The 27,539-nt window shown below is 45.2% G+C and overlaps 1 protein-coding gene across 5 annotated transcripts in view; it reads right to left on the bottom strand.

Moving 5' to 3' along the window:
* DDX46 (DEAD-box helicase 46) overlaps window positions 1–27,539 on the bottom strand; it is a 60,677-nt gene that overhangs the window by 7,317 nt on the left and 25,821 nt on the right. For 2 of the 5 annotated variants that reach the window (XM_089335874.1, XM_008255025.5), the window contains exons 11-21: window positions 27,027–27,148; window positions 22,332–22,410; window positions 20,542–20,624; window positions 12,925–13,089; window positions 11,926–12,088; window positions 9,804–9,997; window positions 5,069–5,206; window positions 4,615–4,764; window positions 3,205–3,381; window positions 1,700–1,918; window positions 1,233–1,377 (exon numbers count right to left, since the gene is read on the bottom strand). In XM_089335874.1, the coding sequence (XP_089192000.1) occupies window positions 1,233–1,377; window positions 1,700–1,918; window positions 3,205–3,381; window positions 4,615–4,764; window positions 5,069–5,206; window positions 9,804–9,997; window positions 11,926–12,088; window positions 12,925–13,089; window positions 20,542–20,624; window positions 22,332–22,410; window positions 27,027–27,148 (1,635 nt within the window). Of the gene's footprint in view, window positions 1–1,232; window positions 1,378–1,699; window positions 1,919–3,204; window positions 3,382–4,614; window positions 4,765–5,068; window positions 5,207–9,803; window positions 9,998–11,925; window positions 12,089–12,924; window positions 13,090–20,541; window positions 20,625–20,885; window positions 21,003–21,787; window positions 21,837–22,331; window positions 22,411–27,026; window positions 27,149–27,539 lie in introns of those variants that run through there. The other 3 variants (XR_016236113.1, XR_016236114.1, XR_016236115.1) reach the window with 2 other exon arrangements.

The raw sequence follows: 27,539 nt of genomic DNA, 5'->3' as shown, positions 1-27,539 counted from the left end.
CACTCTGCCTGTCAAAAAAAAAAAAACAAAAAAACAAAACAAAACTTTATTTGGGCTCTGGAAACCAATTAAAACTTTCTAATATCCAAACACAAAAGAAAGAAGAAAAGGAAATAGCAACCATGTCTCGGGACCAGAGCATTTAGTGTGTAACTAACTCTGACCCCACCTGCCCTTCAACCTCTGCCAGCTCCCCACTGCCTACCCACAGCCTCGAAGACAGCAGTTCACACGCCCAGGACCATCTAGCACGCTACTCTCCAAGCCAGCTGTCTGGTGGCTCTCTGCTCAAAAGGCTTGCCTTCACTTCACCTAACCTGGACTCTCCCAGGAGAGAGCCAACACTAGAGGGGGACAAAGGCACTCTCAGCTGCAAGGGCACTAGACACTACCCTGGGGCAGGTAACAGGGCAAACACAAAAAGCTCTGACTAAGGGCTTTGTACAGCTGCCATACATTTGTAGGAACCTAGAAGGCCGTGTGTAGGTCCAGGACTGTGTCTGGGCTCGAAAAAGACCTGGGAAGGCTCTTGGCTGTCACCTGAGATGGCTGACCCCTAGACTGTGTAAGCAGACAGTGAACGCTAACGCTGAGTTACAAGCTGTCTGGCTAAAAGCGCAAAATTTGCCCCAATACAGAACACCTGCAAAGACTAAGAGATTTTTTTTATCTCTCCCCAGACATTTAAGGAGCTCTGTAAAATCACTTGCTGACTTCAGTAGCCTCACACAAAAACGCAGAGACCATGCAGAGACATGGAAGATGCTCCTGGCTCCTAGCTTCAGATCAGCCCAGCTCTGGTTGTTGTGGCCATTTGGGGAGTGAATCAGCTGATAGAAGATCTCTTTATCTCTCCCTACTCTCTCTCTAACTCTGCCTTTCAAGTAAATAAATAAATCTAAAAAAATTCATCATATGGCCTAATATTGCTGATTCACTTTCTAAACTAAATTATGGCCAGAACACTCACCACAGTAAAAGCATGAATGAGTCAGTCCTTTCAGAGACTTCAAATTTGACTGAGCTGTCAAAACGGAGAGAGTCTCACAAACAAATCAGTCACCTTTGTACAGATACCAAACTTCTACCGAACTCTCCCCCAGTGATTTAGGAAACTATCCTTTCTACTATCGTTTCTTAGAACTGCTCCTTATCTCCCCCCTCTCTGCAAGTGACCTCATGTTCTCCTGCGTCTAGGACACCGACATCAACCTTAATCCTACAGGACATACTTTCAATCGCCAAGTAGATTTTGCGCTCTCCTTCCTTGGGCTCTTTGCCAGGAGGGAAATACGTTCCTCTGATTGTGATTGCGGCTTCCGAGTATTCGCTGATTCTCTGCAGAGCCTCCTTGGAGGTAACCTTCCACCTGGCAGTCTGAAACAAAGGGTGGGGAGGAAAAACACATTGTAACAGGATTTTTAAAACCTGATGTGCTGACAAACAGTAGGGTGGCTAATATTACATTATCCACAATGTCAAGATTATCATTAATGTATGCCTGCATTACGACTCCATTTAGCTTCTAACCTACCTAGGACACATTTGCAAAAATAAAAAATAAAATTTCTATTGTTTCCCTCATCTATGTAGAAAGTAAGTAGCCACTAAAATTTTCACAGGTCTTAAAGAAGGGATTTTTGCTGCTCAAGAATCAAGAGTTTCTACCTCATGATGAAGTTCAAAACTTGTTACTTGCCTGTGGGAAGTCATTGATCTCTAATTCTTCCTCGTATCTCTTAAAAGACTCATTCTGTCCACCATCCTGTCTCTCCTCTTCTTGCTTCTCTAAAGGCACGTAATTGAGCTTGGCATTGATCTTCTCAGCAAGCTGCTCTGCGATGGTTTTCGCAGACACAGTAGGTGCGAGAATGGTGCCGCCTCTGAGGATTGCATTGGTGGCCTGCTGCATCACATCCTGCAGGGGAGAAGATCCACAGTCAAATCTCAAAGGGGCACAGAGACAGGGCCAGGAAGCCCACCCCAAGTTCTTCTCTGCAAAGTCACTAACTCTGTTTAAAAGGCCAGCGTTGCGCAGCAGAGTAAACTGCTGCCTGCAACACCAGCATCCCATACGGGCACGGGTTCAAGTTCCATCTGCTCCACTTCCAACCTAGTTCCCTGTTAATGTGCCTGAGAAAGCAGCAGAGGATGGTTCAAGTGCAGGGTCCCTGCCACTCAAATGGAGACCGGGATGGAGTTCCAGACCCATGGCTTTGCCTGATCCAGCCCCTGCCTTTGTGGCCATTCAGGGAGTGAACCAGCATATGGAAGGTCAAGCTCTGTCTCTGCAAATAAACAATATAAATCCTAAAAATACAAACAAAAATAAAGCATCTTTCGAATGCAGATTTCCCACCATATGTGCAATGGACCAGTATGAGAATATATTTAAGACTAACAGTTTAATACATCTTCCTTTTTCTTGATGAGAAAACTAAGAATGTTCTATCTTAAATATTCTAATAGATTTTAGATATATCCCTAATGATTCAGGAACACTTGTATCAGATATAGTACAGTATTTCCAGGATAACTGACATACTTTGTGCTTCTTAGGAGTTTCCTTTATACCATTACCATTACCAAGCACCTCCTCCAGATGGGGAACCTGGCGTTCAATAACAGAAATGACTTACTCACAGTCTTCAAAATACTGTTCAGATTCATAAACCATTCCTCGGGTATGCTACAGAAATTAACTGTTAGTGAAAAATAAACAAGAAAGCTTCCAGGAAAATGCTACGGGAAATATTTAAAAACATTTTCTTCACTGTTTGAATCCATGTTAGTTTGAAACACATAGTATGTGCTTCTACATGCAGAGGATTGTTTGGTGTGCCCAATAACTCACCCAATAAAAGCAGGTTAAGAAAGAAAAAAAAATAATTAATCTTGGGGGTGGGGAAGAACTGCTATAATCCAAAAGTTGTACTTATGAAATTTATATTTATTAAATAAAAGCTTTCTAAAAAAATAATCACTCTTACGATAACTTTGGTAAGATGAGCCAGAATAATGCTCCATAAAACTAAGCCCAAATGCACACTAGAGAAATCATCCAAAGACAATTATAAAAAAATTCTGGGTTAAGAATGCTAAATTTTCAAAAACTCAGAATCTAGGATATCTTATTTACTGACATCTAACATAATTAAAGAACTTACAAAAAGTGTTGACTGAGACTCGGAACAAATTACTTAATACCTGAGACTCGATGCCCAAATTTTTCTGAGCATTGATTCGAAGAGCCAGTCTCTTAGCAATTTCTAACTTCTCAGCATTTCCTGCGGTTGGAGCAGGGACACTCGAAGTTCCAGGAGCAGCCATATCCTTTACTCTCTTCTTTGAATTAAACATGCTTTCAATTTGCTCATCAATCTAGACCAAAGAGAACACAAGGAGGATTAGCAAAAAGTGAATTAGAAACACAAGTTTACAGGGCCAGCACTGTGAAACTGCTGCCTAGGAGGCCAGGCCCACATCCCACACTGGAGTGACAGTTTCAGTCCCGGCTACTTCACTTCTGATCCAGGCCTTGCTAACGAGCCTAGGAAAGCTATGGAAGATGGAACAAGTACATGGGTCCCTGCCACTGACAGGAAGACACAGATGGAATTCTGGACTCCTGGCTTCAGCCTGGCACAGCCAAAACTGTTGCAACCATTTCGGGAGTGAACCACCAGACGCAAGATCTCTTTCTTTTTCTGTCACTCTCTATCTCTCTGTGTCACTCTGCCATGAAAATAAATAATTAGATCTGAAAAGAGAAAGATCACCCAGTTTTCCCCATCAAGGCAAAAGGAATGATGAACGTCTCAGCACTCCAGGAGTGACGAGCCTTGCTGCCCTTAGCCACATTCCGAGCGAGAAAAATCAGCCTGTGTACAATCCTCTTTAAAGACAAGGCTGACCCAGCAACAAGTGACTTCTGATACTGAGTACAGAAATACAAACAGAGAGAGGTCTTCCATCCACTGGTTTGCTCCCCAAATGGACACAATGACCAGGGCTGGACCAGGTTGAAGCCAGGAGCCAGGAGTTTCTTCTGGTTCTCCCACATGAATGCAGGGGCCCAAGGACTCAGGCCATCCTCTGCTGCTCTCGGGTAAATTAGCAGGGAACTGGATCAGAAGGGGAGCGGCCAATACTCGAATGGGTGCCCACATAGGATGCTAGCGCTGCAGGCCAGAACTTAACCTGCTACGCCACAGCACCACCCCCCAGAATAGTATTGTTTACATAGTGAATATAAGAAAACAACCCATATATTCAAAACCAGGAGTTTGGTTTATTCAACTGCAAAACATCCATATAATAAAATATTGCTGTCAACAGGTTAAGAATCAAAAAAAAAAAAAAAAAAAAGGGGAAACATTTCTACAAAATGTTGTTTTAACAAATGTAATAAAACAAGAAACTCTCATTTTATCAAAGTACATTACATAAACACAAATACAAACAAACACCACCACCACCACCACCACCCCAACAGACACACAGGAAAGGATAGGACAGGTACACATCCAGGTTTTCAATGACTGGCAACTGGGTAAGATGCAGTACAGAAAGGATGACTTCACTTGGTGACGAAGGGCTGAGAACAATGCTTACATCAACAGCAGCGTCCTCGTCATCTGAATCTTGCAGTCCAAGAGCTGCTTTTTGTAACTTCTTCCTCTCATTGGCCAAAGCTTGTTCTGTTTCATCAAACTTGAATCCCTTACCAGAGAACCCACTACTCTTTTTAATTATTTTTCCCTCCTTTCAAGGAAAAACAAAACAGTTAATTTCATAGTAAAAACTACAAAGCTTAGGAATTTACAGCAATTAAGTATTTTTCAAGGCAATGTATGTCAATGTAACAAAAACAGCCCTCGACCATGAAAAAACAGCACTGTCTGTAGTCTTCACAAACACTATGCTCCAACAAGAGGGAGCTCTGTTTCACTGCGTTCCCTCCAAAGATAAACTGAAAACAGCACTAGCAAGACTCAGAGAACCAGGTACTAAAGATTCAGAACATAGTAATGATTTGCATAAAAGTAGTAAGAGTTAAAAAACTCACAGCTTTCTGCTGATCCTTGAAATCACTCCAGAGTTTCTCAAGATCAGAAGGCACTGTCGTCCCTGACAATTCAAGAGCTTTAATTATGTCCCCAGCATAGCGAGCCTGATCTTCTGTGATAAAAGTATAGGCATAACCCTAATGAGGGATCAAAACATGCAATTATTAGACACCAAGAAAAGAATCCTACTTAGATCACAAACAGGATATATCTGAACCAATTTTAAAGGCCACAGGGTCCTACTAAATTCTTCAACAGTTCAAAGTATAATATATGAGGTCGTAATCCTAAATTAAGACAAGCAAAACAAGAAAATGCCTAATTTCTATATGTACTAGAAACAGACAATTTTACACAACTGCACTGTCCTATGCATTTACATTCTTTCATACGGTGTTTCATTCTGTTCGCTTTTCGCTGGCACCCCCTACCTCTGCTACCTGCCTACTGCACCACTTTAACCTACATTAACTTCCCAGGATATACATTTTGATAGCTCTCTGAAAGATCAGTAATAGATACAAAAATACATGTCTTAATATATTTATATACATATGATTATAGATACATGAGTGTTTGTTTATTTATTTTTGTAAGCTCCATTACCTCACTTTCCTGGGATTCTCTAAAGCCCAGGGCTCACACAACGCCAGCAGCAGCAGCTTTTTGGTTCAGGTGAGGGAAAGACAAGTTGTAAGTCTAAGGGTAATAAATCTTATTCAGCTTGCTATCTTCATAAAACCCTCTGCACCTAACAACTAACTGCTGCAATTTCTAAAACATAGTTTAAGATTTCATTTTAGGACTATCAAAACAGTATCACAAAAATTGGCTCCTCTTCTGATTTGTTCTGCCCATGAGCTTAAGTTATATTTACACTTTCATAGGATTATAAACACTCATAGTGACAGGTGTTTTGGTGCAGCTTATCATCAAAGGGCCAATTCAACTCCTGGCTGCTCTGCTTCAAATCCAGCTCCCTGCTAATGTGCCTGGGAAAACAGCAGGTAATGGTCCAATCACCTGGGCTCCTGCCACCCACAGGGAGACCTGGATGGTGTTCCAGACTCTTGATTTCTGACTGGACCAACTGTATATCTTAAGAGCCATTTAGGGGGCCAGCACTGTGGCACAGCAGGTGAAGCCACACCTGCAATGCTGGCATCTCATGTGGGCACTAGTTCGAGTACCAGCTACTCCATTTTCAATCCAGCTCCCTGCTAATGTGCGTGGAAAAGCTGCGGAAGATGACCCAACTGCTTGGGTCCCTGCACTCATGTGGGAGATTTAGAAGATGCTCCAGGCTCCTGGCTTTGGATCAGCCTGGCTCCAGCACTTGCAGCCATGTGTGGAGTGAACCAGTGGATGGAAGAATGCCCTCTCCTCTTTCTCTCTCTCAAGAACTCTGCTTTTCAAATAAGTAAATCTATAAATCTTTAAAAAAAAAATCCAGAGCCATTTAGGGAATGAGCCTTAAAAAGAAGATCTGTCACCCTCTCTGTCACTCTGCCTTTCAAATAAATAAGTCTTGGAGAAAAAAAAAGGCAGTCATACAGAGTAAGAAAGTAGAGCCGGCGCCGTGGCTCAATAGGCTAATCCTCCACCTTGCGGCGCCGGCACACCGGGTTCTAGTCCCGGTCGGGGCGCCGGATTCTGTCCCGGTTGCCCCTCTTCCAGGCCAGCTCTCTGCTATGGCCAGGGAGTGCAGTGGAGGATGGCCCAGGTGCTTGGGCCCTGCACCCCATGGGAGACCAGGAAAAGCACCTGGATCCTGGCTCCTGCCATCGGATCAGCGCGGTGCGCCGGCTGCAGCGGCGGCCATTGGAGGGTGAACCAACGGCAAAAGGAAGACCTTTCTCTCTCTGTCTCTCTCTGTCCACTCTGCCTGTCAAAAATATAAAAAAAAAAAAAATAAAAATAAAAATAAAAAAAGAAAGTATATTTCACAGATTATATGTATTCCAAAATCAGATTTTAATTTTAATTTTTAGAATCTAACATTTTTCTTAACTATCATTGATTTGTACTTATTTAAAAGCCGCTGGTTTGCATTCCAAGTGCCCCCAAGAGCTGGTGGTGTGCCAGGCTGAAGCCAGGAGCCCCAGGACTCAAAACACTCAGGCCACCAACTGCTGCCTCCAAGGACGCAGATTCCCAAGAATCTGGAATTCAAAGTGGAGCCAGAACTTGAACCTGGTCAGTCTCATAAAGGGATTCGGGTTCCTGGCTTCAGCCTAGCCCAACCCTGGCTACTGCAGACGTCTGGGGAGTGAACCAGCACCCAAAAGATCTCTGTCTCTCCACCCTCAAATAAAATAAAGAATTCCAATGTCATCTAAAATACTGAGTTAGGGATATACATAAACCTAGAGGTTAAAAATCTGATTCAGATTCCCACATCCTACATTGGAGCACTGTGTTTAGTACCCAGCTTCCGCTCTTGACTCCACTGTCCTGCTGAGCCAGACTCTGGGGGACGGTGGCGACTGGACAAGTTACAGTGCCCTGCCATCCACATATTCCCCTGGCTGTTGCAAGCATCTGGCATGGTGAATCAGTAGACAGGAGATCACTGTCTTTTCTGCCTCTCTCCCTCTGCTTCTCAAATAAAATGCAAACAAAAAAAAATTTTTTTTTAAGATTTTTTTATCTGAAAGTCAGAGTTACGCACAGAGAAGAGAGGCAGAGAGAGAGGTCTTCCATCTGATGGTTCACTCCCCAGATGGCCGCAACGAACACAGCTGTGCTGATCCGAAGCCAGGAGCCAGGAGCTTCTTCCTGGTCTCCCACGCGGGTGCAGGGGCCCAAGGATTTGGGCCATCTTCTACTGCTTTCCCAGGCCATAGCAGAGAGCTGGATTAGAAGTGGAGCAGCCATGGCCGGCGCTGTGGCTCACTAGGCTAATCCTCCGCTTTGCGGTGCCGGCACACCAGGTTGTAGTCCCGGTTGGGGCGCTGGATTCTATCCCGGTTGCCCCTCTTCCAGGCCAGCTCTCTGCTGTGGCCCAGGAGTGCAGTGGAGGCTGGCTCAAGTGCTTGGGCCCTGCACCCCGTGGGAGACCAGGATAAGTACCTGGCTCCTGCCATCGGATCAGCGCGGTGTGCCAGCCGCGGCGGCCATTGGAGGGTGAACCAACGGCAAAGGAAGACCTTTCTCTCTGTCTCTCTCTCTCACTATCCACTCTGCCTGTCAAAATATAAAACAAAAACAAAAACAAAAAAGAAGTGGAGCAGCCAGGACTAGAACTGGCACCCATATGGGATGCCGGCGCTTCAGGCCAAGGTGTTAACCAGCTGTACCACAGCGTCGGCCCACAAATATGGTTTAAAAATAAATTTTATAACATATGTAGGGAGTCAAGGCTGTGGTATAGCAGATAAAGCTGTCACATGCTGGGCCAGCATCCCATATCCATATAGGTGCCAGTTTGTGTGCCAGCAGCTCCATTTCCTATCTTGCTTCCAGCTGATGCACCTGGAAAAGCAACAGAAATTTGGACCAAATCCTTGGGTCCCTGCACCCACAGGGGAGGCCATGAAGAGGCTCCTCACTTCGCTTTGGCCTGGCCCAGATTTGATCACTGTGGACATTTAGGGAGTGAACCAGCTGATAGAAGATCTTTGTCTCTCTCTCTAACTCTCTCCTTAAAACAAAGGAAAAAAAAAAAAGTCACCTGCAATGCCAACATCCCCTATGGACATCAGTTTGTGTCCCAGATGTTCCATTTTGGATACAGCTCTCTGCTAATGACCTGTGAAAAGCAGCAGAGCATGGCCCAAGTATTTGGGTCCCTGCCACCCACGTTGGAGGTCCAAATAAAAAGTCCTGGCTCCTGCCTTCAGCCTGGCCCAGCCCCAGTCATTGCAACCATTCACTAAGTGAACCAGTGCATGGAAGATCTCTTTCTCTTTCCCTCTTTCTCTAACTCTAACTTTCAAACAAAAAATAAATAAATCTTAAAGAAAAAAAAAGTACTATGTATACACACACACACACACACATCCCTTTACATACCTGTGTGATACGTGGGGGATGGGAGTGGCTAGGTATGAGACTGGGTACATTTTATGACATCATATTAAAGAAACAAAACAGCAATGAAAGATCCCAAAGTATACACAACCATGTAGCTGTATGTTATAAACAGTTTTAAGGGCAGAGGAGACCTAAAAGCGTATACAAACTTGCCCACAGCAAGTAACCAGGCATCTGAAACCTGAACAATGCCTAGACAAGTATACATATATAATGATTAACACAGAACATTCATTTGCCACATCCTGCTGATAAGGCCGGCGCCGCGGCTCACTAGGCTAATCCTCCGCCTAGTGGCGCCGGCACACCGGGTTCTAGTCCTGGTCGGGGCGCCGGATTCTGTCCCGGTTGCCCCTCTTCCAGGCCAGCTCTCTGCTGTGGCCCGGGAGTGCAGCGGAGGATGGCCCAGGTGCTTGGGCCCTGCACCCCATGGGAGACCAGGAAAAGCACCTGGCTCCTGGTTCCTGCCATCGGATCAGCGCGGTGCGCCGGCCGCAGCGCGCCAACCGCGGAGGCCATTGGAGGGTGAACCAACGGCAAAAGGAAGACCTTTCTCTCTGTCTCTCTCTCTCACTGTCCACTCTGCCTGTCAAAAAAAAAAAAAACACCCTAAACATAGATTATCCACTCCTTAAAATACTACAGAAACAACAGCTATATTGCAATATAATAGAAAGCAAGTGTAAAAACTCTTTTTACCTTGTTGCCTGCTCTTCCAGTGCGTCCTGCTCTGTGCACATAATCCTCATAATGGTTGGGGCAGCTGTAATTGACCACAAGAATCAGATGCTTCACATCAAGACCTCGGGCAGCAACAGAAGTGGCCACGAGAAGTTTGCAGGTCCCATTCTTAAAGTCGTTTATGATGCTGTCTCTGTCGTACTGGTCAATACCTGCGGGAATATCAAAGAGCCATGAAACATCACGTCTCAATTCAATTTTCCATTTCCTCTGACACAATCCAAACATGGAATAACGAATAAATCCACGCTTCTTTTTTTTTTTTTTTTTTTGGACAGGTAGAGTGGACAGTGAGAGAGAGAGAGAGACAGAGAGAAAGGTCTTCCTTTGCCGTTGGTTCACCCTCCAATGGCCGCCACGGCCGGCGCACTGCGCTGATCCGATGGCAGGAGCCAGGTACTTATCCTGGTCTCCCATGGGGTGCAGGGCCCAAGGATTTGGGCCATCCTCCACTGCACTCCCTGGCCACAGCAGAGGGCTGGCCTGGAAGAGGGGCAACCGGGACAGAATCCGGCGCCCCAACCGGGACTAGAACCGGATGTGCCGGCGCTGCAAGGTGGAGGATTAGCCTAGTGAGCCACGGCACCGGCCTAAATCCACACTTCTAACACCTACAACATAGAAAATGAAAGACCAGGACCAGCATGTGGCACAGCAGGTTAAGCTGTTGCATATGATGCCAGCATCCCACATAGATACTGGTTCAAGACCCAGTTGGCTCCAAATCTGATCCAGGTGCCTGTTAATGTGCCTGGGACAGCAGAACATGGCCGAAGTGACTGGGCCCTTGCACCCATGTGAGAGCCCTGGAGGAAGCTCATGGCTCTTGGCTTCAGCCTGGCCCAACCCAGTCATCTGGGGAGTGACCCAGTAGATAGAAGATCACTCTCTCTTTGTCTCTCCCCTCTCTCTGTAACTCTGTCTTTCAAATAAATAAATAGATCTGTAAGAAATATTGTATTTGAAAAGTAAAGGGACAGAGACAGGCTAAAGCCTGAAAGATCCTATTCCTGGTTCATTCTCCAAATGTGTGCAACAGCCAGGGGGCCGAAGCTGGGTGGACTCCCAGGTGGGTAGCAGGAACCCAATTACTTGAGCCATTACCACTCCAATACAACTTCCCGTTAACAACAACCAGGGAGGCAGCAGATGATGGCTAAAATAATTCAATCTCTGCCACCCACTTGGGAGACCCAGACTGAGGGCTGCATTCAGGAGCCCCAGGCCTGGCTGTTGTGGTTATCTGAGGACTGTACTGTAAGACACACTATTTGTCTCTCTCCTTCAACCTATAACCCCACCTCCCCTTCTCTGAAACAAAATTAAAATAAATAAATATTTAAAAAGAAAAAGTAAAGTTCAATTCCTACGAGCAGCACAATATGATCAAACTGATGTATGTCTGCCTGGAATTCTTTATCTCTGAGAGATAAAAATGTGTACCACACAGTGCAACTGTGAGGGAAAACTGAGATAAACAACACAAGATACTGCTGTCAGAGAACAAAGTAAACATGGCACTGTGGCCGGCAGCTGTCTCGTGTATGCAGGAAACAAGCGCTACCTCCGTGCAGACACACGCACGGGTAATGAACAAGCGCTACCTCCTTGGAGAAACACGCACGGGTAAGGAAAAAGCACTGCCTCCGTGGAGAGACACGCACGGGTAAAGAACAAGCGCTACCTCCTTGGAGAGACACACACGGGTAAAGAACAAGCGCTACCTCCGAGGAGAGACACGCACGGGTAAGGAACAAGCGCTACCTCCGTGGAGAGACACGCACGGGTAAGGAACAAGCGCTACCTCCGTGGAGACATGCACGGGTAAGGAACAAGCGCTATCTCCGTGGAGAGACATGCACGGGTAAGGAACAAGCACTATCTCCGTGGAGAGACATGCACGGGTAAGGAACAAGCGCTACCTCCGTGGAGACATGCACGGGTAAGGAACAAGCGCTATCTCCGTGGAGAGACACGCACGGGTAAGGAACAAGCGCTATCTCCGTGGAGAGACATGCACGGGTAAGGAACAAGCACTATCTCCGTGGAGAGACACGCACGGGTAAGGAACAAGCACTACCTCCGTGGAGAGACATGCATGGGTAAGATGCTCTCATCAGGTCCTTTAGGAGACCGTCGGCGTGCTCCTGCTTATCCACAAATATGATGACAGACCCCGACTCTTGATAATGGCCCAGAAGCTCAAGCAACTTCAAGAATTTCTTTTCTTCTTCAATCACAATCTGAAAACACCAAATTACACCATGTTCATGGAATGAAAATGCCAATCACTCGCTTAAACAAAAAGAAAATCATTTATCTGTGGTGACTGTTAACACCTTGCTGTAATTTTTAGGAAAGGGTATGGAAATCTTAAATTTAACTGCTAAACCAGAAGGAAAAAATGTGCAAACTTTCAAAGAATAAAAGGCTTGCAAATGTTGGCAAATACCCTGTGTTCTCTCTGTGTGTTAACATCATATTCCAGGGCAGACAACGTGGCATAATAGGTAAAGCTGCCACTGCCTGCAGTGCTGGCATCTCATATGGGCGCCGGTTCAAGTCCCAGCTACTCCACTTTCGATCCACCTCTCTGATGTGGCCTAGAGTAGTGGAGGATGACTGAAGTCCTTGGGCCCCTGCACCTGCATGGGAGACCTGGAAGAAGCTCTAGACTCCTGGCTTTGGATCACCACAGCTCCGGCCATTGGGGCCATCTGGAGAATAGAGGATCTCTCTATCTCTCTGCCTCTGGCTCTCTGTAACTTTACCCTTCAAATAAATAAATAAATATTTAAGAAACAAAAACAAAAACATCGTATTCGAGTAACCAAAGATAAGACTAGTATACATGGCACTACTATTTTCTGGTCTACCACATCTGGTGGCAGAGTCAAAAATATTTTAAACTGTTCCACTAACGGCATGGTCAAATTTATCTGCTAAAACACTGCAGGCTACAGTTGATGGGCATTACTCGATTGTAAAAGTCATTTGCCTTCCTTCCAAACACGACCCCTAAATCAGCATGCACGCTACTGACGCATCAGGGGCTGGAGGTTTCCTGGACGGTACCCACCACTTGCTGCTCCACATCTGAGCAAACCACACTCCTGCCTCCAACCTGCACTTCAATGGGTTTACTCAGGATTCTGCGAGCCAAAGCCTCCATAGCTCTGGGGAAAGTCGCTGAAAACATAACTGTCTGCCGATCAGGACGGACATTATCCACGATGCGCATGACCTGAGAAAAAATTACAAAGAAGTATCATTAAAACAAAGCAAAGTAGAATATTTTTTAAAGATTTATTTTGGGGCCAACACTGTGACACAGTGGGTTAAGCTGCCACCAGAAAGTTAACAACCCAAATGGGCACCAGTTTGAGTCCCAATAGCTCCACTTCTGATCCAGCTGCCTGTTAATGCATCAAGGAAAGCAGCAGAAGATGGCACAAGTGCTTGGGCCCCTGCACTCACACAGGAGACCCCAATGAAGCTCCTGGCTCCTAGCTTTGGCCTGGCCCAGCCCTGATCATTGTGGCTACCCAGGGAGCAGACCAGCAGAGGAAGATCTGTATCTCTGTCTGCCTGACGCTCCTTCTCTGTAATTCAACCTTTCAAATAAATAAACAAACCTTTAAAAAACACTTATTTTTTGAAAGGCAAAGTGAGAGCAAGGAAGAAACACGAAGAGATCTTCCTTCTGCTGGTTCACTTCCCAAATGGCCACGATGGTCAGAGTAGGGCCAAGCCAAAGCCAAGAGCCAGGAACTCCATTTGGGGCTCCCACGTGGGTGGCAGGGGCCCAAGGACCTGGGCCATCATCTGCTGCTTTCCCAGGCACATTAGCAGGGAGCTGGATCAGAAGGGGAGCAACTGGAACTCAAACAAGTGCTCTGATAGGAGACCGGGCCTTGCAGGAGGCAGTTCAACCTGCTGCACAGCAATGGCCCTAAAGGAAAATTTTGAGAATTATTCCAGTTGCTTTCCAATCCCTTACCTCACAATACCGGTTTATTTTGTCCCCTAACTGCTGCTCAGCTTTCCAATCTCCACACGTATAGACCACGCTACAGGAATCCTCGGGGGCTCATCTCTCACTCACCTCACAACCAACCCTTCAGCACGCTCAGCAGCAGTTGTCTTCAAACTGTACCTAGCATGCAAGTGCTACTGACAACTACAAATTCTCCTGCATTTGCTGAACACTTTTCTTTCCCTTGTATGCCAAGAGCAGATCTAAGTGCTAAGATTTTTTTTTTTTTTTTTTTTTTTTTTTTTTTTTGACAGGCAGAGTGGACAGTGAGAGAGAGAGACAGAGAGAAAGGTCTTCCTTTGCTGTTGGTTCACCCTCCAATGGCCGCCGCAGTCGGCGCGCTGCGGCCGGCGCACCGCGCTGATCCGATGGCAGGAGCCAGGAGCCAGGTGCTTTTCCTGGTCTCCCATGGGGTGCAGGGCCCAAGCACCTGGGCCATCCTCCACTGCACTCCCTGGCCACAGCAGAGGGCTGGCCTGGAAGAGGGGCAACTGGGACAGAATCCGGCGCCCCGACCGGGACTAGAACCCGGTGTGCCGGCGCCGCTAGGCGGAGGATTAGCCTAGTGAGCCGCGGCGCCGGCCAGTGCTAAGATTTTGTAGTAGGAGATAACAGAAGGATTATGGGAAAGAGCACAGTGTGATACATCAGAAATCTATCTGATTAAACTACCTTGGAACTGTGAAGCCCATTGAAAGGTTCCAACTTCGGAAGTCTTGGAAGGCAAACTGTGGTTCATTTCCACCAATGTTACCTCCTAGGACCGCAGCAGACAGCCATCCCTTACCCCAGCCCCACAGCAGGCAGGCACACATGGTCCCACAGCAGGCTACACACACCTCATGGGAGCCAGAGTGAGCTCAAAGGAACCTGTCCTCCAAATACTGTGGTTCAGGGAGCAGCGTTGTGCCGTAGCAGGTTAAGCCACCACCTCCCACGCCAGCTTCCCATCTGGACACCAGTTCGAGTCCTGGCTGCTCCCCTTCTGATCCAGCTCCCTGCTAACGTGCCTGGAAAAGCAGTGTTAACAGGGCCCAAGTGTTGTGGCCCTTGTACCCACACAGGAGACCCAGATGAAGTTCCAGGCTCTTGGCCTCAGCCTGGCCCAACCCTGACCACTGCAGTCATTTGGGGAGTGAACCAGCAGATGGTAGATACTTCTCTCACACACTCTCTCTCTCTCTAACTCTGCCTTTGAAATCAATCAATCTAAAAAGTTTTGAAATCCATACATAGTATAAAGAAAGAAAACCAGTATCTGCATTCTGTGTTCTGGTGACTGCTTCTGACCCAGAGGGGCAAAGAGGCACTGGCCACTGCTGCTACACTCACCACCACGTGGTGCCAAGGCTCCTGGCCTACAGCTGCAATGCCTTGCAGGAGATTTAAAGGCCCACATGCCCTTTACCTGAATCCTTCCATTTTCTACCTCACTCCTTTTCGGAGCACTATATTGAAGATTAAGTCATTCAAACAAAAGCTGAGGGGCCGGCACTGCAGTGCAGCAGATGAAGCCACAGGCTCCAAGGCTGGCCTCACTGATGGGTGCTGCCTTAAGTTCCAGCTGCTTCACGTCTTTCAAATAAAATAAAATCTTAAAAAAAAGTAAAAAATGCAGTGAGGCAATCAAATGCAGATGTAAGCAAGCAGATGGAATATGAATGAAACTGAAGTCAGGACAATGGGAACCTGCGAAGCAGAAAGAAAGATTTAAAAAAACTAAACAGGGCATAGGGACTTGTGAGACCTGTGAGGAGTGTGACAATACACAAAGTGTGGGTGTCCCAAAAAGAAAAGAGAAGAAAAGGCAAAAAGAGTATCTGAAGAAATAACAGATGATATTTTACCAGATTTTGATGAGCCATGAATGTGAAGATCTAAGAAGCTAAACAAAGTCCAAGAGGAACTCAGAGAGACCCACACTAGGACACATGATAATCAACTTTCCTAGGGACCAGTGCTGTGGCATAGCAGTAAAGCCGTCACCTGCAGTGCAGGCATCCCATATGGGTGCTGGTTCAAGTCCCAGCTGCTCCACTTTCAATCTAGCTCCCTGCTATGGACTGGGAAAGCGGCAGAAGTTGGCCCAAGTCCTTGGGCCTCTGCATGCACGTGGGAGACCTGGAAGAAGCTCCCAAACCCTGGTTTTGGATCGGCGCAGCTCCGGCCTTTGCAGTCAATTGGGAAGTGAACAAGCAATGGAAAACCTCTCTCTCTCTCTTTGCCTCTCCTTCTCTGTGTAACTCTTTCAAATAAATAAATAAATCTTAAAAAAAAAAGTTAAAAAAAAAACTTTCCTAAAATCCTAGAGAGATCTTACAAGCAGAGAGAAAGGACTTCTCACATGAAAGTATCATCAATACAATTAACATATTTCTCACCAGAAACTGGAAGATAGAAATTCAGTGAACAGTAGGTAGATATATTCAAAGCACTAGACGACACAAAGCTTTACCAAAATCCTATACTCAGCAAAATTGTCCTCCAAACGTGAGGAGGAATACAATATTCTCCAATATTTATAAACAGGGAGTTCATTAGCACTCAATCTGCACTGCAAGAAATGCTCAGGGGGTTCCTTAGGGTGAACCAAAGGACTCTGAACAGTGGCTTACAGCTCTGTGAAGAACTGAAACAGCCCAAAAGGGTATAAATGTGGAACAAAAGTGTGGTACAATGGTTAAGAAACCACTTGGGACACCTGGAACTCACATCAGAATGCCTGGGTTCAAGCACTGGCTCCACTTTTTAGTACATTTTTTATTAAATTTAATTTATATAAATGGAACAAATTTCATGTATCTCAGTTTTAAGAACATGACACTTCCTACCCCATCCTCCCTCCTGCACTTTCAACCTTCCTCCTAATGCCTTCCTTATTCTTTTAATTTTTACAATATACTTTTCTTAAAGATTTTTTTTTTACTTATTTAATTAAGAAGCAGATTAACAGAGATCCCTTTCTTTAAGATTTTTTTTTTTACTTATGGGGCCCAAGGACTTGGGCCATCCTCCACCACTCTCCCAGGCCACAGCAGAGAGCTGGATCAAAAGTGGAGTAGCCGGGCCAGCGCCGCGACTCAATAGGCTAATCCTCCACCTGCGGCGCCAGCACCCCGGGTTCTAGTCCCGGTCAGGGCCCCGGATTCTGTCCTGGTTGCTCCTCTTCCAGTCCAGCTCTCTGCTGTGGCCCGGGAGTGCAGTGGAGGATGGCCCAAGTACTTGGGCCCTGTACTCGCATGGGAGACCAGGAGAAGCACCTGGCTCCTGGCTTCGGATCAGCGCAGTGCGCCGGCTGCAGCGGCCACTGGAGAGTGAACCAACGGCAAAGGAAGACCTTTCTCTCTCTCTCTCACTGTCCACTCTGCCTGTCAAAAGAAAAAAAAAAAAAAAAAAAAAAGACAAGAAAGAAGTCAGTGTGCCAATCAGTCAGCAGCACTTGCTCTGATTTCCATGGCAGTGTCACTTCCTGCTATACTTCCATGGCCCTGGCTTAGCCTCACTCACTAAAATCTCTAAGAGGAAAAAAAATCACAAAATAGAACTAAATCTAAACTTTCCTCTCCCTAAAGTGATTTTAGTGACCAAGAAAGTAATTATCCAGTGTTGCCTCTTCATTTAATTATGGATGTGCACACAAGTATACATATGTACATGAGTGATTACACACAATAGGCACACATACGTAAGTGCATGCATACACATACATATATGAAGTAGAAATGCCAAAAAACAACTGACGTTGTTGCAATCTATTTTATGTATATTCAGTACATGTGTGTCCTTTTGGCAAATGATGCGTTACACATTGCACATCAATGGAAATGCTTTGAACTCACCCTGAAAAAACTGATTTATCAGAAAAGTGATGGGGCTGGTGCTATGGATCAGTGGGTTAAACCTCCAGCCTGCACTACGGTTTTGAGTCCTAGTTGCTCCACTTCTGATCCAGCTCTCTGCTATGGCCTGGGAGAGCAGAAGATGGCCCAAGTCCTTGGCCCCTGCACCCAAATGGGAGACTGAAAGAAGCTTCTGGCATCAGATCAGCACAGCTCTGGCCGTTTTAAAAAAGATGTGTTTGAGGCCGGCGCCGCGGCTCACTAGGCTAATCCTCCGCCTAGCGGCGCCGGCACACCGGGTTCTAGTCCCGGTCAGGGCGCCGGATTCTGTCCTGGTTGCCCCTCTTCCAGGCCAGCTCTCTGCTGTGGCCCGGGAGTGCAGTGGAGGATGGCCCAGGTGCTTGGGCCCTGCACCCCATGGGAGACCAGGAAAAGCACCTGGCTCCTGGCTCCTGCCATCGGATCAGCGCGGTGCGCCGGCCGCAGCGCGCCGGCCGCGGCGGCCATTGGAGAGTGAACCAACGGCAAAGGAAGACCTTTCTCCCTGTCTCTCTCTCTCTCACTGTCCACTCTGCCTGTCAAAAAAAAAAAAAAAAAAAAAAAAAAAAAAAAAAAAAAGATGTGTTTGTTTACTTGAAAGGCAGTTGCAGAGATAGAAGGAGGAAGGGAGAGACGTCTTCCATCTGCTGGTTCACACTCCAAATGGCCACAATGGGTAGGGCTGGGACAGAGTGAAGCCAGGAGACTGGAACTCCATTCTAGGTCTTCCACATGGGGGCAGAGGCCCAAGGATTTGGGCCATTTTCTGCTGCTTCCTCAGGCGCATTAGCAGGAGCTGAATCAGAAGCGGAGTAGGGACTAGTACTGTGGCTTATCAGGTAAAGTCGCTGGCAGTGCTGGCATCCTATAGGAGCGCCAGTTAGAGTTCCGGCTGCTGCACTTCCAAGAGAGCTCTCTGCTATGGCCTGGGAAAGCGGTAGAAGTTGGCCCAACTCCTTGGGCCCCTGCATCCACGTGGGAGACCTGGAAGAAGCTCCTGGCTCCCAGCTTTGGATTGGTGCAGCTCTGGGCATTGCAGCCAACTGGGAAGTGAACCAGAGGACAGAAGACCTCTCTTTCTTTCTCTCTCCCTCTCTCTGCTTCTGCATCTCTGTAACTCCGCCTTTCAAATAAATAAATAAATCTTTAAAAAAAAATTAAAAAAATAAATAAATAAACGGGCCTGCAGTGCTGGCATCCCATATGGGCACTGATTCAAGCTTTGGCTGCTCCACTTTCAATCCAGTTCCCTGCTAATATGCCTAGGAAAGCAGCAGCAGATGGCCCAAAGCCTGGGGCCCTTGCACCCAGACGGGAGACCCAGATCAAGCTCCCAGCTCCTGGTTCAGCCTGGCGCAGTCCCAGCTGTTGCAGCCATTTGGGAAGTGAACCAGCAAATGGAAGATCTCTTTCTCTGTCTCTCCTTCTCTGCCTCTGTAACTCTGCCTTTCAAATAAATCTTTAAAAAATGAAATAAAAAAGTCCTAGCACTACATCTACCTAAACAGATGTTATTCATTATCACAAAATCTAAGATCTCCCATGACTGTGAAAGACACTAAGGCGCATGTAGTTCCATTTTCCAAAGGATGCTTCAAATCCCTCCAGCCCCTTTTCACAAATGGACCCCATGACTGCTTGAATGCCTGGTGGTAAATATTCAATAGCCATTCTCCTCCAACAAAGCGACTTGTTCTAACTCCAACCCATGCTTATTCAACCTGCCACAAACTAAGTTCAGGTGCAGTTCCCCATGGCTTTCCCAGTCCCAGATCTATCCCTCAGACCGGAACAAACTCAATGCATCTTTTGTACAAGACTTTAAAACATGTGAGGAACAGCACAACTCCCCTATGCTGAGCTAAACATTCTTCACACCTGTAATTGTGGCTCACATTATTCAAGAATTATCATGGTTCTCGTTACTCTTTTTTATGTTCCTCTATTTTTATCTCATTTAGGACACAGTCCCTAAATCTAAGCACAACAAATGCACAAGCATATGAGAGGCAATACATTTTTGAAGAATTAATGAATAAGCTGGAGACTTAACATAATATTCATATTATCCCTTTCCCAAGTAAATTTCTGTTACTACAGAAAATTACATATTCTGTTTTTGTTTTTGTTTTTGTTTTGACAGATAGTCAGACAGTGACAGAGAGAAAGATCTTCCCTCTGTTGGCTCACCTCCCAGTGGCCATGAGAGCTGGAGCCACACCGATTTGAAGCCAGGAGCCAGTCACCTCCTCCTGGCCTCCTACACAGGCGCAGGCGCCCAAGCACCTGAGCCATCCTCCACCGCCCTCCCAGGCCACAGCAGAGAGCTGGACTGGAAAAAGAGCAACCGGGACCAGAACCCAGTGCCCATGAGATGCCAGCGCTATGGCGCTGGCCCGTTCTTTTTTTTTTTTTTTTTAAGATTTATTTATTTATTTATTTGAAAGGCAGAGTTATGGAGAGGCAGAGGCAGAGAAAGGTCTTCCATCTGCTGGTTCACGACCCAAATGGCCAACAGCCAGAGCTTGTCGATCCGAAGCCAGGAGCCAGAAGCCTTACTGGCAATGGTTTCAGATGCTTAAGGGAAGCCTGTACAAATCCCTCCTGAACAACTTTTATGAGCATCGAAATATAAACACCTACTTCCATGCCGTATGTCCCAGACTCACTGTACTATCATGCAGCACAGCTATGTTCATTCAGAAGCCCGGACACTGCATTCTCAAGGGCAGATACACAGTTATATTCACATTACAAAACACTAATGAAACTTAATGGTTACCTGTGGTTCGAAACCCATGTCAAACATTCTATCTGCTTCATCTAAAACAACATATGTCACTCTTCGAAGATTTGTGACCCGACCTGAGATGAGAAGAAAAAAATAAAGACAAAAAGAAAACTAAAAATCAGTTCACAATACATTTTATGAGCACCAAGAACTTTAAAAAAAAAAATTGTAAAGGGAACTAAAATGCCTGACTTAACCAGAGGGGTAGGTTAGGTATCTTAAAACAGTGAAAAAAAAAAATTTTTGGTCTACAGTATCTTAATCTAGTGACAAATATTTTCTGACAATGGGTGTATATGAGGCCCTTTATTTTGTCAAACTCGTCTCTTGCATACCATCATAGGGCCGGAAGAACCTGTAAAATTCAGAAAACAGCCCTCTCCAAAACACATCATAAAACTAAGACTGAGATGAAGCATCGAGCCACATCAGCCATTATCTGACAGCACCACCTAGGAAAAAACATATTAGAGATTACAGCGTATGTGTGGAAAGCAAGTTCCAGTACTAACTACTTCAGATGCAAAGATTTCTCTTTATATCACTTCACAGCCTACTTCCATACAACTAGAAACTTCTTAAATGGGTATGTCAAATCACTGATGAGAAACTACTACATAAATGCACTTTTCTGTACAAAGGTACAACTCCAACTTTTATTAAGAGCTTCCACTGGTTTAAATAAATGCAACTGGCTTCTTAACAGATAAGAACAAAATGTATACACAGGAAACCCTTTCTAAAAGATTAACAAAAGCATTTGCTACCAACTGTGGAATCAATCACCTGGCAAAAACACGTAAAAAAGTTATTAAAGGTAAACCAAAAGGACAGATAAGAGAAAAAGGTAACATTAATCGAGACAAATTTCAGGAAATTTAATCAATGCAGCATTGGAGGGGTAAAAGGGGATTATTTAACCAGCATTCATCTCAAAACTTTTCATATGCTGTATGAGCACAATAACTTACCAAACAATATCCAAGTCACCTTGCCAACTTCATGTAGAATTAGCATTACGTTTATACAGAAATTCAAGCAGAATGCTATTAGAAACATGCATTACTCAGTCTTAACACTCTATTACGAATAATACTGAATACTGCAATGGAAACCTTTGAAAGCACTTTCTTCCAAAAAAGGAAGAAGCCAAAATAAGTGATTTCTAAGTATTCCGCACTAACTTTTGCAGCCCCAATTAGTTTTGCAAGGTTGGGAACAGCAGTAAGTTACCTACCTTTGCTGGCTTAAGTCTCGGAAGCCCAGTTCTATAAATCTTGAAGGGCCTTTCTCCACAGAAGTTGAATAATGTCAACAGTTTAGTAACAGTTTTGATAGGGAATAATTTAACAAAGCATAACAGTTGAGCTAAAAACATGCAGAATTTACAAAAAATAAAATTTCTTTAAGCTGCAATATCTTAATTTATCTAGTATTGTAAATTACAAATGTCTATGTAGAAAAAGTCTAGATGTCAAAAGAAAGGGAAAGAATGATACACCTTTTTAAAAGCAAAGCTAGGTCAAAAATGGACTAAGAATTCAATTAAGTGCTATAAAAACCAGAGGATGCCAGCTCTAAAAAATGTTTTAATTGAATCACAAAAATATTAGTGCTTATTAAAACATTACAGTACAATGATATTACAATACACATTTTAAGATATTACAGCTTTAAGAACAAACACAGAAACCCTTTGTTGGTTTCTTGTATTTGCTTTAGTTTAACCAAAATGTACAGAATTCAAAAATAAAAGAGAACAAAAAATACCTCTGACTTACCACTGTTAGCGGCTAACATGTCAATCATTCGACCAGGTGTGCAAACGATAATTTCAGCACCTCTTTTCAGCTCAGCAATCTAATAAAAAGATGAAGTTTCACAGTGTATTTACCACCAACACCCACTTAGACAGATTCTAAGGTATTACACATGGTCCTTCACAGAGACCTGCTCAGTTCCCTGGAACAGAGTACTACTAACGGAACAGGCAGGAGCAGCATAACGACACAGTGATGTGTACCTGAAACCAATGAATAAAAATTTTATCAAGTTCACCTTTGGCACTATCTCTCAAAACCAAAAAAGGAACCTAAGAGAGTAGTCAAGAAAAATAAAGTGATCATATCAATCAACATTGTTCCAATTGACAATGTTGCCACCACCAGCAAAGTGTAAAATCAATTTACTGGGACAGGCTTTGTGGTTCAGCGGGTTAAGCTGCTGGTTTACTTGCCCATGTCCCACACGGCAGTGGTAGTCCGTGTCCCATCCACTTCCGATAAAGCTGCCAGCTAAGGTGCCTGGAAAGCAAAGGACGATGGCACAAGTATTGAGTCCCTGTCACCCATGTGGGAGACCCAGATGGAATTCCTGCCTCCTGCCTTCAGCCTGACCCAGCCCTACTATTCTGACCATCTTGAGAAGAAGCAGTGGATGGAAGATCTATCTCTGGCACTGTTCCTTACACATAAATAAATCTTTGGGGAAATAAATGAATATATATTAAGTCATAATCAGCGTTTAAAAAATGAAATAATCACAAAAGTAAAAGAATGCTCTAAACGTCACAAAATTTTGCTTGAATTCTATACAAATATAAAATGCATGTATATACCAAGTCATTTCATAAATTATTCCTTACATCAGGCTGTGGTCAAACAAACTGGCAAGGAGATGAACCCAGAAAATGAACTAAGTCCAGATGTTTAAAGTAGCACAGGGATAACAAAAGCAAAGATTCCCAAAGTTTGTTCTTGTAACACTATTCTTTTTTTTTTTTTTTAAAGATTTATTTACTTATTTGAAAGGCAGATGGCCGGCGCCGCGGCTCACTAGGCTAATCCTCTGCCTTGTGGCGCCGGCACACGGGGTTCTAGCCCCGGTCGGGGCACCGGATTCTGTCCCGGTTGCCCCTCTTCCAGGCCAGCTCTCTGCTGTGGCCAGGGAGTGCAGTGGAGGATGGCCCAAGTGCTTGGGCCCTGCACCCCATGGGAGACCAGGATAAGTACCTGGCTCCTGCCATCGGATCAGCGCAGTGGGCCAGCTGCAGCGCACCGGCTGCGGCGGCCATTGGAGTGTGAACCAACGGCAAAAGGAAGACCTTTCTCTCTGTCTCTCTCTCTCACTGTCCACTCTGTCTGTCAAAAAAAAAAAAAAAAAAAAAGGCAGAGTTACACAGAGACAGGAGAGGTCTTCCATCCACTGGTTCTCTCCCCAGTTGGCGGCAGCTTTACCTGCTACACCACAGCACTGGCCCTGTAACACTACTCCAAAGAAATGGTTTTGCTGCTGGCACTGTGGCACAGCAGGTTAAAGGCCCAGTCTGCAGCGCTGGCATCCCATGTGGTCGCTGGTTCAAGTCCCAGTTGCTCCACTTTTGATCTAGCTCTCTGCTGCGGCCTGGGAAAGCAGTGAAAGATGGCCCAAGTCCTTGGGCCCCTAAACCGTGTGAGAGACCCGGAAGCTCCTGGCTCCTGGATTTGGATTGCCTCAGCTCCAGCCACTGCAGCCATTTGGAGAATGAAGCAGCGGATCGAAGACCTCTTTCTCCTTCTCTCTCTTTGTAACTATGTCAAATAAATAAATAATTAAAAAGAAATGCTTTTGTGTGGGGCTGGTGCTGTGGTGTAATGGGCTAAGCATCCTATATGGGAGCCAGTTTATGTCCTGGTTGCTCCTCTTCCAATCCAGCACTCTGCTATGGCCTGGGGAAGCAGTGGAAGATGGCCCAAGTGCCTGGGCCCCTGCACCCGGGTGGGAGACATGGAGGAAGCTCCTGGCTCCTGGCTTTAGGCTGGCATATCTCTGGATCAGCTCAGCTCTGGCCACTGCGGCCACTTGGGAAGTGAACCAGTGGATGGAGGACCTTTCTCTCCTCTGATTGTAGCTCTCTCAAATAAATAAATTTGGAAAAAAAAAAAAAAGATGTTTTCAGAATATGTAAATAAATTTATCCACTTTTTTAGCATCTTAATATACATCATCTTATTAAAGATTAAGCAGGTTTTGCAGGAAAGACAACTATTTTAATTTTATAATATCAAACAAGTTCAAAACTTATTTGACTACAGAACCCCTGTTTTCCAGTTAAACAAGGTTTTGATGACTGCCATTCTTGGGGAGACTCCTGCTCTCCCCAAGGTTTGTTATTTTTGGGTAAAATCATGGGCTGGGTATGTGGCCCAGTGGTCAAGATGCTATGCAGCACATCTGCATCCCAGCTCGGAGCACCCAGGCTTGAGTACCGGCTCCATTTCTAATTCCACCTCCCAGCTCACGTGCACCCTGGGAGCAGCAGGTGACTGCTCGAGTACCTGAGCCCCTGCTACCGACATGGGAGACCCAGACTGAGTTCTGGGCACCTGGCCTTGGCCTGGTCTAGCCCCAACTCTCGCAGGCAGCGGGAAGTGAACCAGCGGATGAAACATCTCACCATCTCTGTCTCTGTGCCTTTCAAACAAAAATTTTAAATAAAATAAATACGACTAAAAACATGGAATGCAAATGTAACTGAGTACATTCCAATCATCACCTTTTTTTTTTTTTTGACAGACAGACAGTGGGAGAGTGGGAGAGTGAGTGAGAGAGAGAGATAGAGAGAGAGAGAAAGGTCGTCCTTCCATTGGTTCACCTCCAAAATGGCCGCTACGGTCAGAGCTATGCCAATCCAAAGCCAGTAGCAAGGTGTTTCTTCCTGGTCTCCCATGCGGGTGCAGGGTCCAAGCACTCCACTGCCTTCCCGGGCCACAGCAGAGAGCTGGACTGGAAAAGGAGCAACCGGGACTAGAACCCAGTGTCCATATGAGATGCCAGTGCCACAGGCGGAGGATTAACCAAGTGAGCCACGGCGCCGGCCCCCAATCATCACCACTTTTTAAAGATATCAGCATGCATTAGAGGAAATTAATACTGGAGTAACCTGAAGACCTGGGTTCTAGGGCAAGCTCCAGGTCTTACTATAAAATGGAGAAAATATTTGCCTTCCTTGGGTGGGAAAAGAGGAAGCAGAAAAAACTAACATAAAGAAAGATTCTAAACATTCCAAAATTCTAATAGAGTATTACCATAATTCATCCTCCCCTCCTCCAGGTTTACCAAAAGTGTAACTGAAAAAAACTTTTTATATTTAAGACATACAATGTGATGGATTGTTTAAAAATTCATTTATTTGGAGCTAGGGTGAGAGAGAGGGATGTTCCATCTGCTGGCTCACTCCTGACCACAAAAAGCAGGGCTGCGACTAGACAAAGCCAGGAACCCAGAACTCCAACAAGGTCTCCCACATGGGTGACAGAGATCCAACCAAGAATTGAGCCATCACCTGCTGCCTCCCAGGGTGCGAATTAGCAGGAAGCTAGATCAGAAGTGGAGCAGCCAGGGACCAGTGCTGTGGTACGGGGTAAAGACGCAGCCTACAACTCAGGCATCCCATGTAGGCTCTGTTTCATGTCACAGTTCCTTCATTTCCAATCCAGTTCCCTGCTAGGTCATCCAACTAGGGCCCTGCCACTCACGTGGGAGACCCTGGATAAAGCGCCTGGCTCCTAGTTTTACCCTGGCCAAGCCCTGGTCATTATGGCCTCTAGGAAGTCAATCAGAAAATCTCTCTCTGTGTCTCTCCCTCTTTCGATAACTCTTTCATATAAGTAAATCTTAAAAACAGGGGATAGTGGGTAAGTGGAGGTGGCTGGCTTTGTGACACTGCAGGTAAAGCCTCCACCTGCAATGCCGGCATCCCATGTGGGTGTCAGTTTGAGTCCCAATTATTCCACTTCTGATCCAACTCCCCGCTAATGTTTCTGGGAAAGCAGCGGAAGATGGCCCAAGCACTTGGGCCTCTGTATCTACATGGGAGACCCAGAATAAGCTGTGGGCTTCTGATCAGCCTAGATCCAGCCATTTTAGTCATTTGGGGAGTTAATCAGTGAATGGAAGATCTTTCCCCGTCTCTGTCTCTACCTCTCTCTGTAACTCTGCCTTTCAAATAAACAAATCTTTTAAAAAATTAAAATGATTTTTAAAAAAAAATAGAGTAGTTGGAAGTCAAACCAGCATTTGTATACGGGCTAAGGGCATCCCAAGTAGCAGCCTAACTTACTGTGCTGCAAAGGTGCCACACAATGTGACGTTCCAATACACACACATTGTGAAATCAGCACCCCAATCAGGCTAGCTAACATCACCGCACAGCTAGCATTTTTTCTTTTAGGCAGACATATTAAAGATCTACTCTCTTAGTAAGTTTTAAATATATGACACTATTATTAACTATTGTCTCGATTGTCTACAATCTCCAGAAAGTATGTATCCATCATAACCTAATCCAATTCTACAATTGTTTGCACACTGAGTATGTTTTAAGATTTTAGAGGCAATCACTAGTTGAAACACTAAAACTCAAGATCACTCCGTTTACTGATCATTCAATTTGAGAAAAGAACAAGAACTTGAACGTTTCATTTATAAATACCTACCTGCTCACTGATTCCTGTTCCTCCATAAACACACACCACTCGAAGTCCCAAGGTCTTTGAAAACTTCTTACATTCTTTAGTGATTTGCAAAGCCAATTCTCGAGTCGGAGTCATGATGACAGCTGAAAAGATAAATATGTCAAATCCCTAACCATCAAAATTCTTGAGAGGCTGTGCTTTCAACTGTTAGATCTCTCAGTCTAATTTTTATTTGTATTTGTTTTATGAACCTCTGAAAGCTCTATTTCAAAAACTTTAAAACAGCAGAGGTTGTGGTGAAGGGTAAGTGTTGGTAGATTTTAGGAACATGCTACAGGAAAATAAATGAGACTTAAATGCCACACTCAACCCTTGGGAAAATGGTTGGTTGAACAGAATGCAAATAGTTCTCAACTGCAAATCAAAGAAAATCAAGTGACTCACTGTGCTGCAGAAGCCATACCGCTGCTTCCGGAAACAACCTTGGTCTGAGGGGCACAGACAGAGGAGAAAAATACTGTGCCCTGTATTTCC

This window comes from Oryctolagus cuniculus, chromosome 6 (assembly GCF_051225735.1).
Source record: "Oryctolagus cuniculus isolate XC-2025 breed Fujian yellow rabbit chromosome 6, ASM5122573v1, whole genome shotgun sequence".
Lineage (NCBI taxonomy): Eukaryota > Metazoa > Chordata > Mammalia > Lagomorpha > Leporidae > Oryctolagus > Oryctolagus cuniculus.
This window is presented reverse-complemented; position numbering and strand designations above follow the sequence as displayed.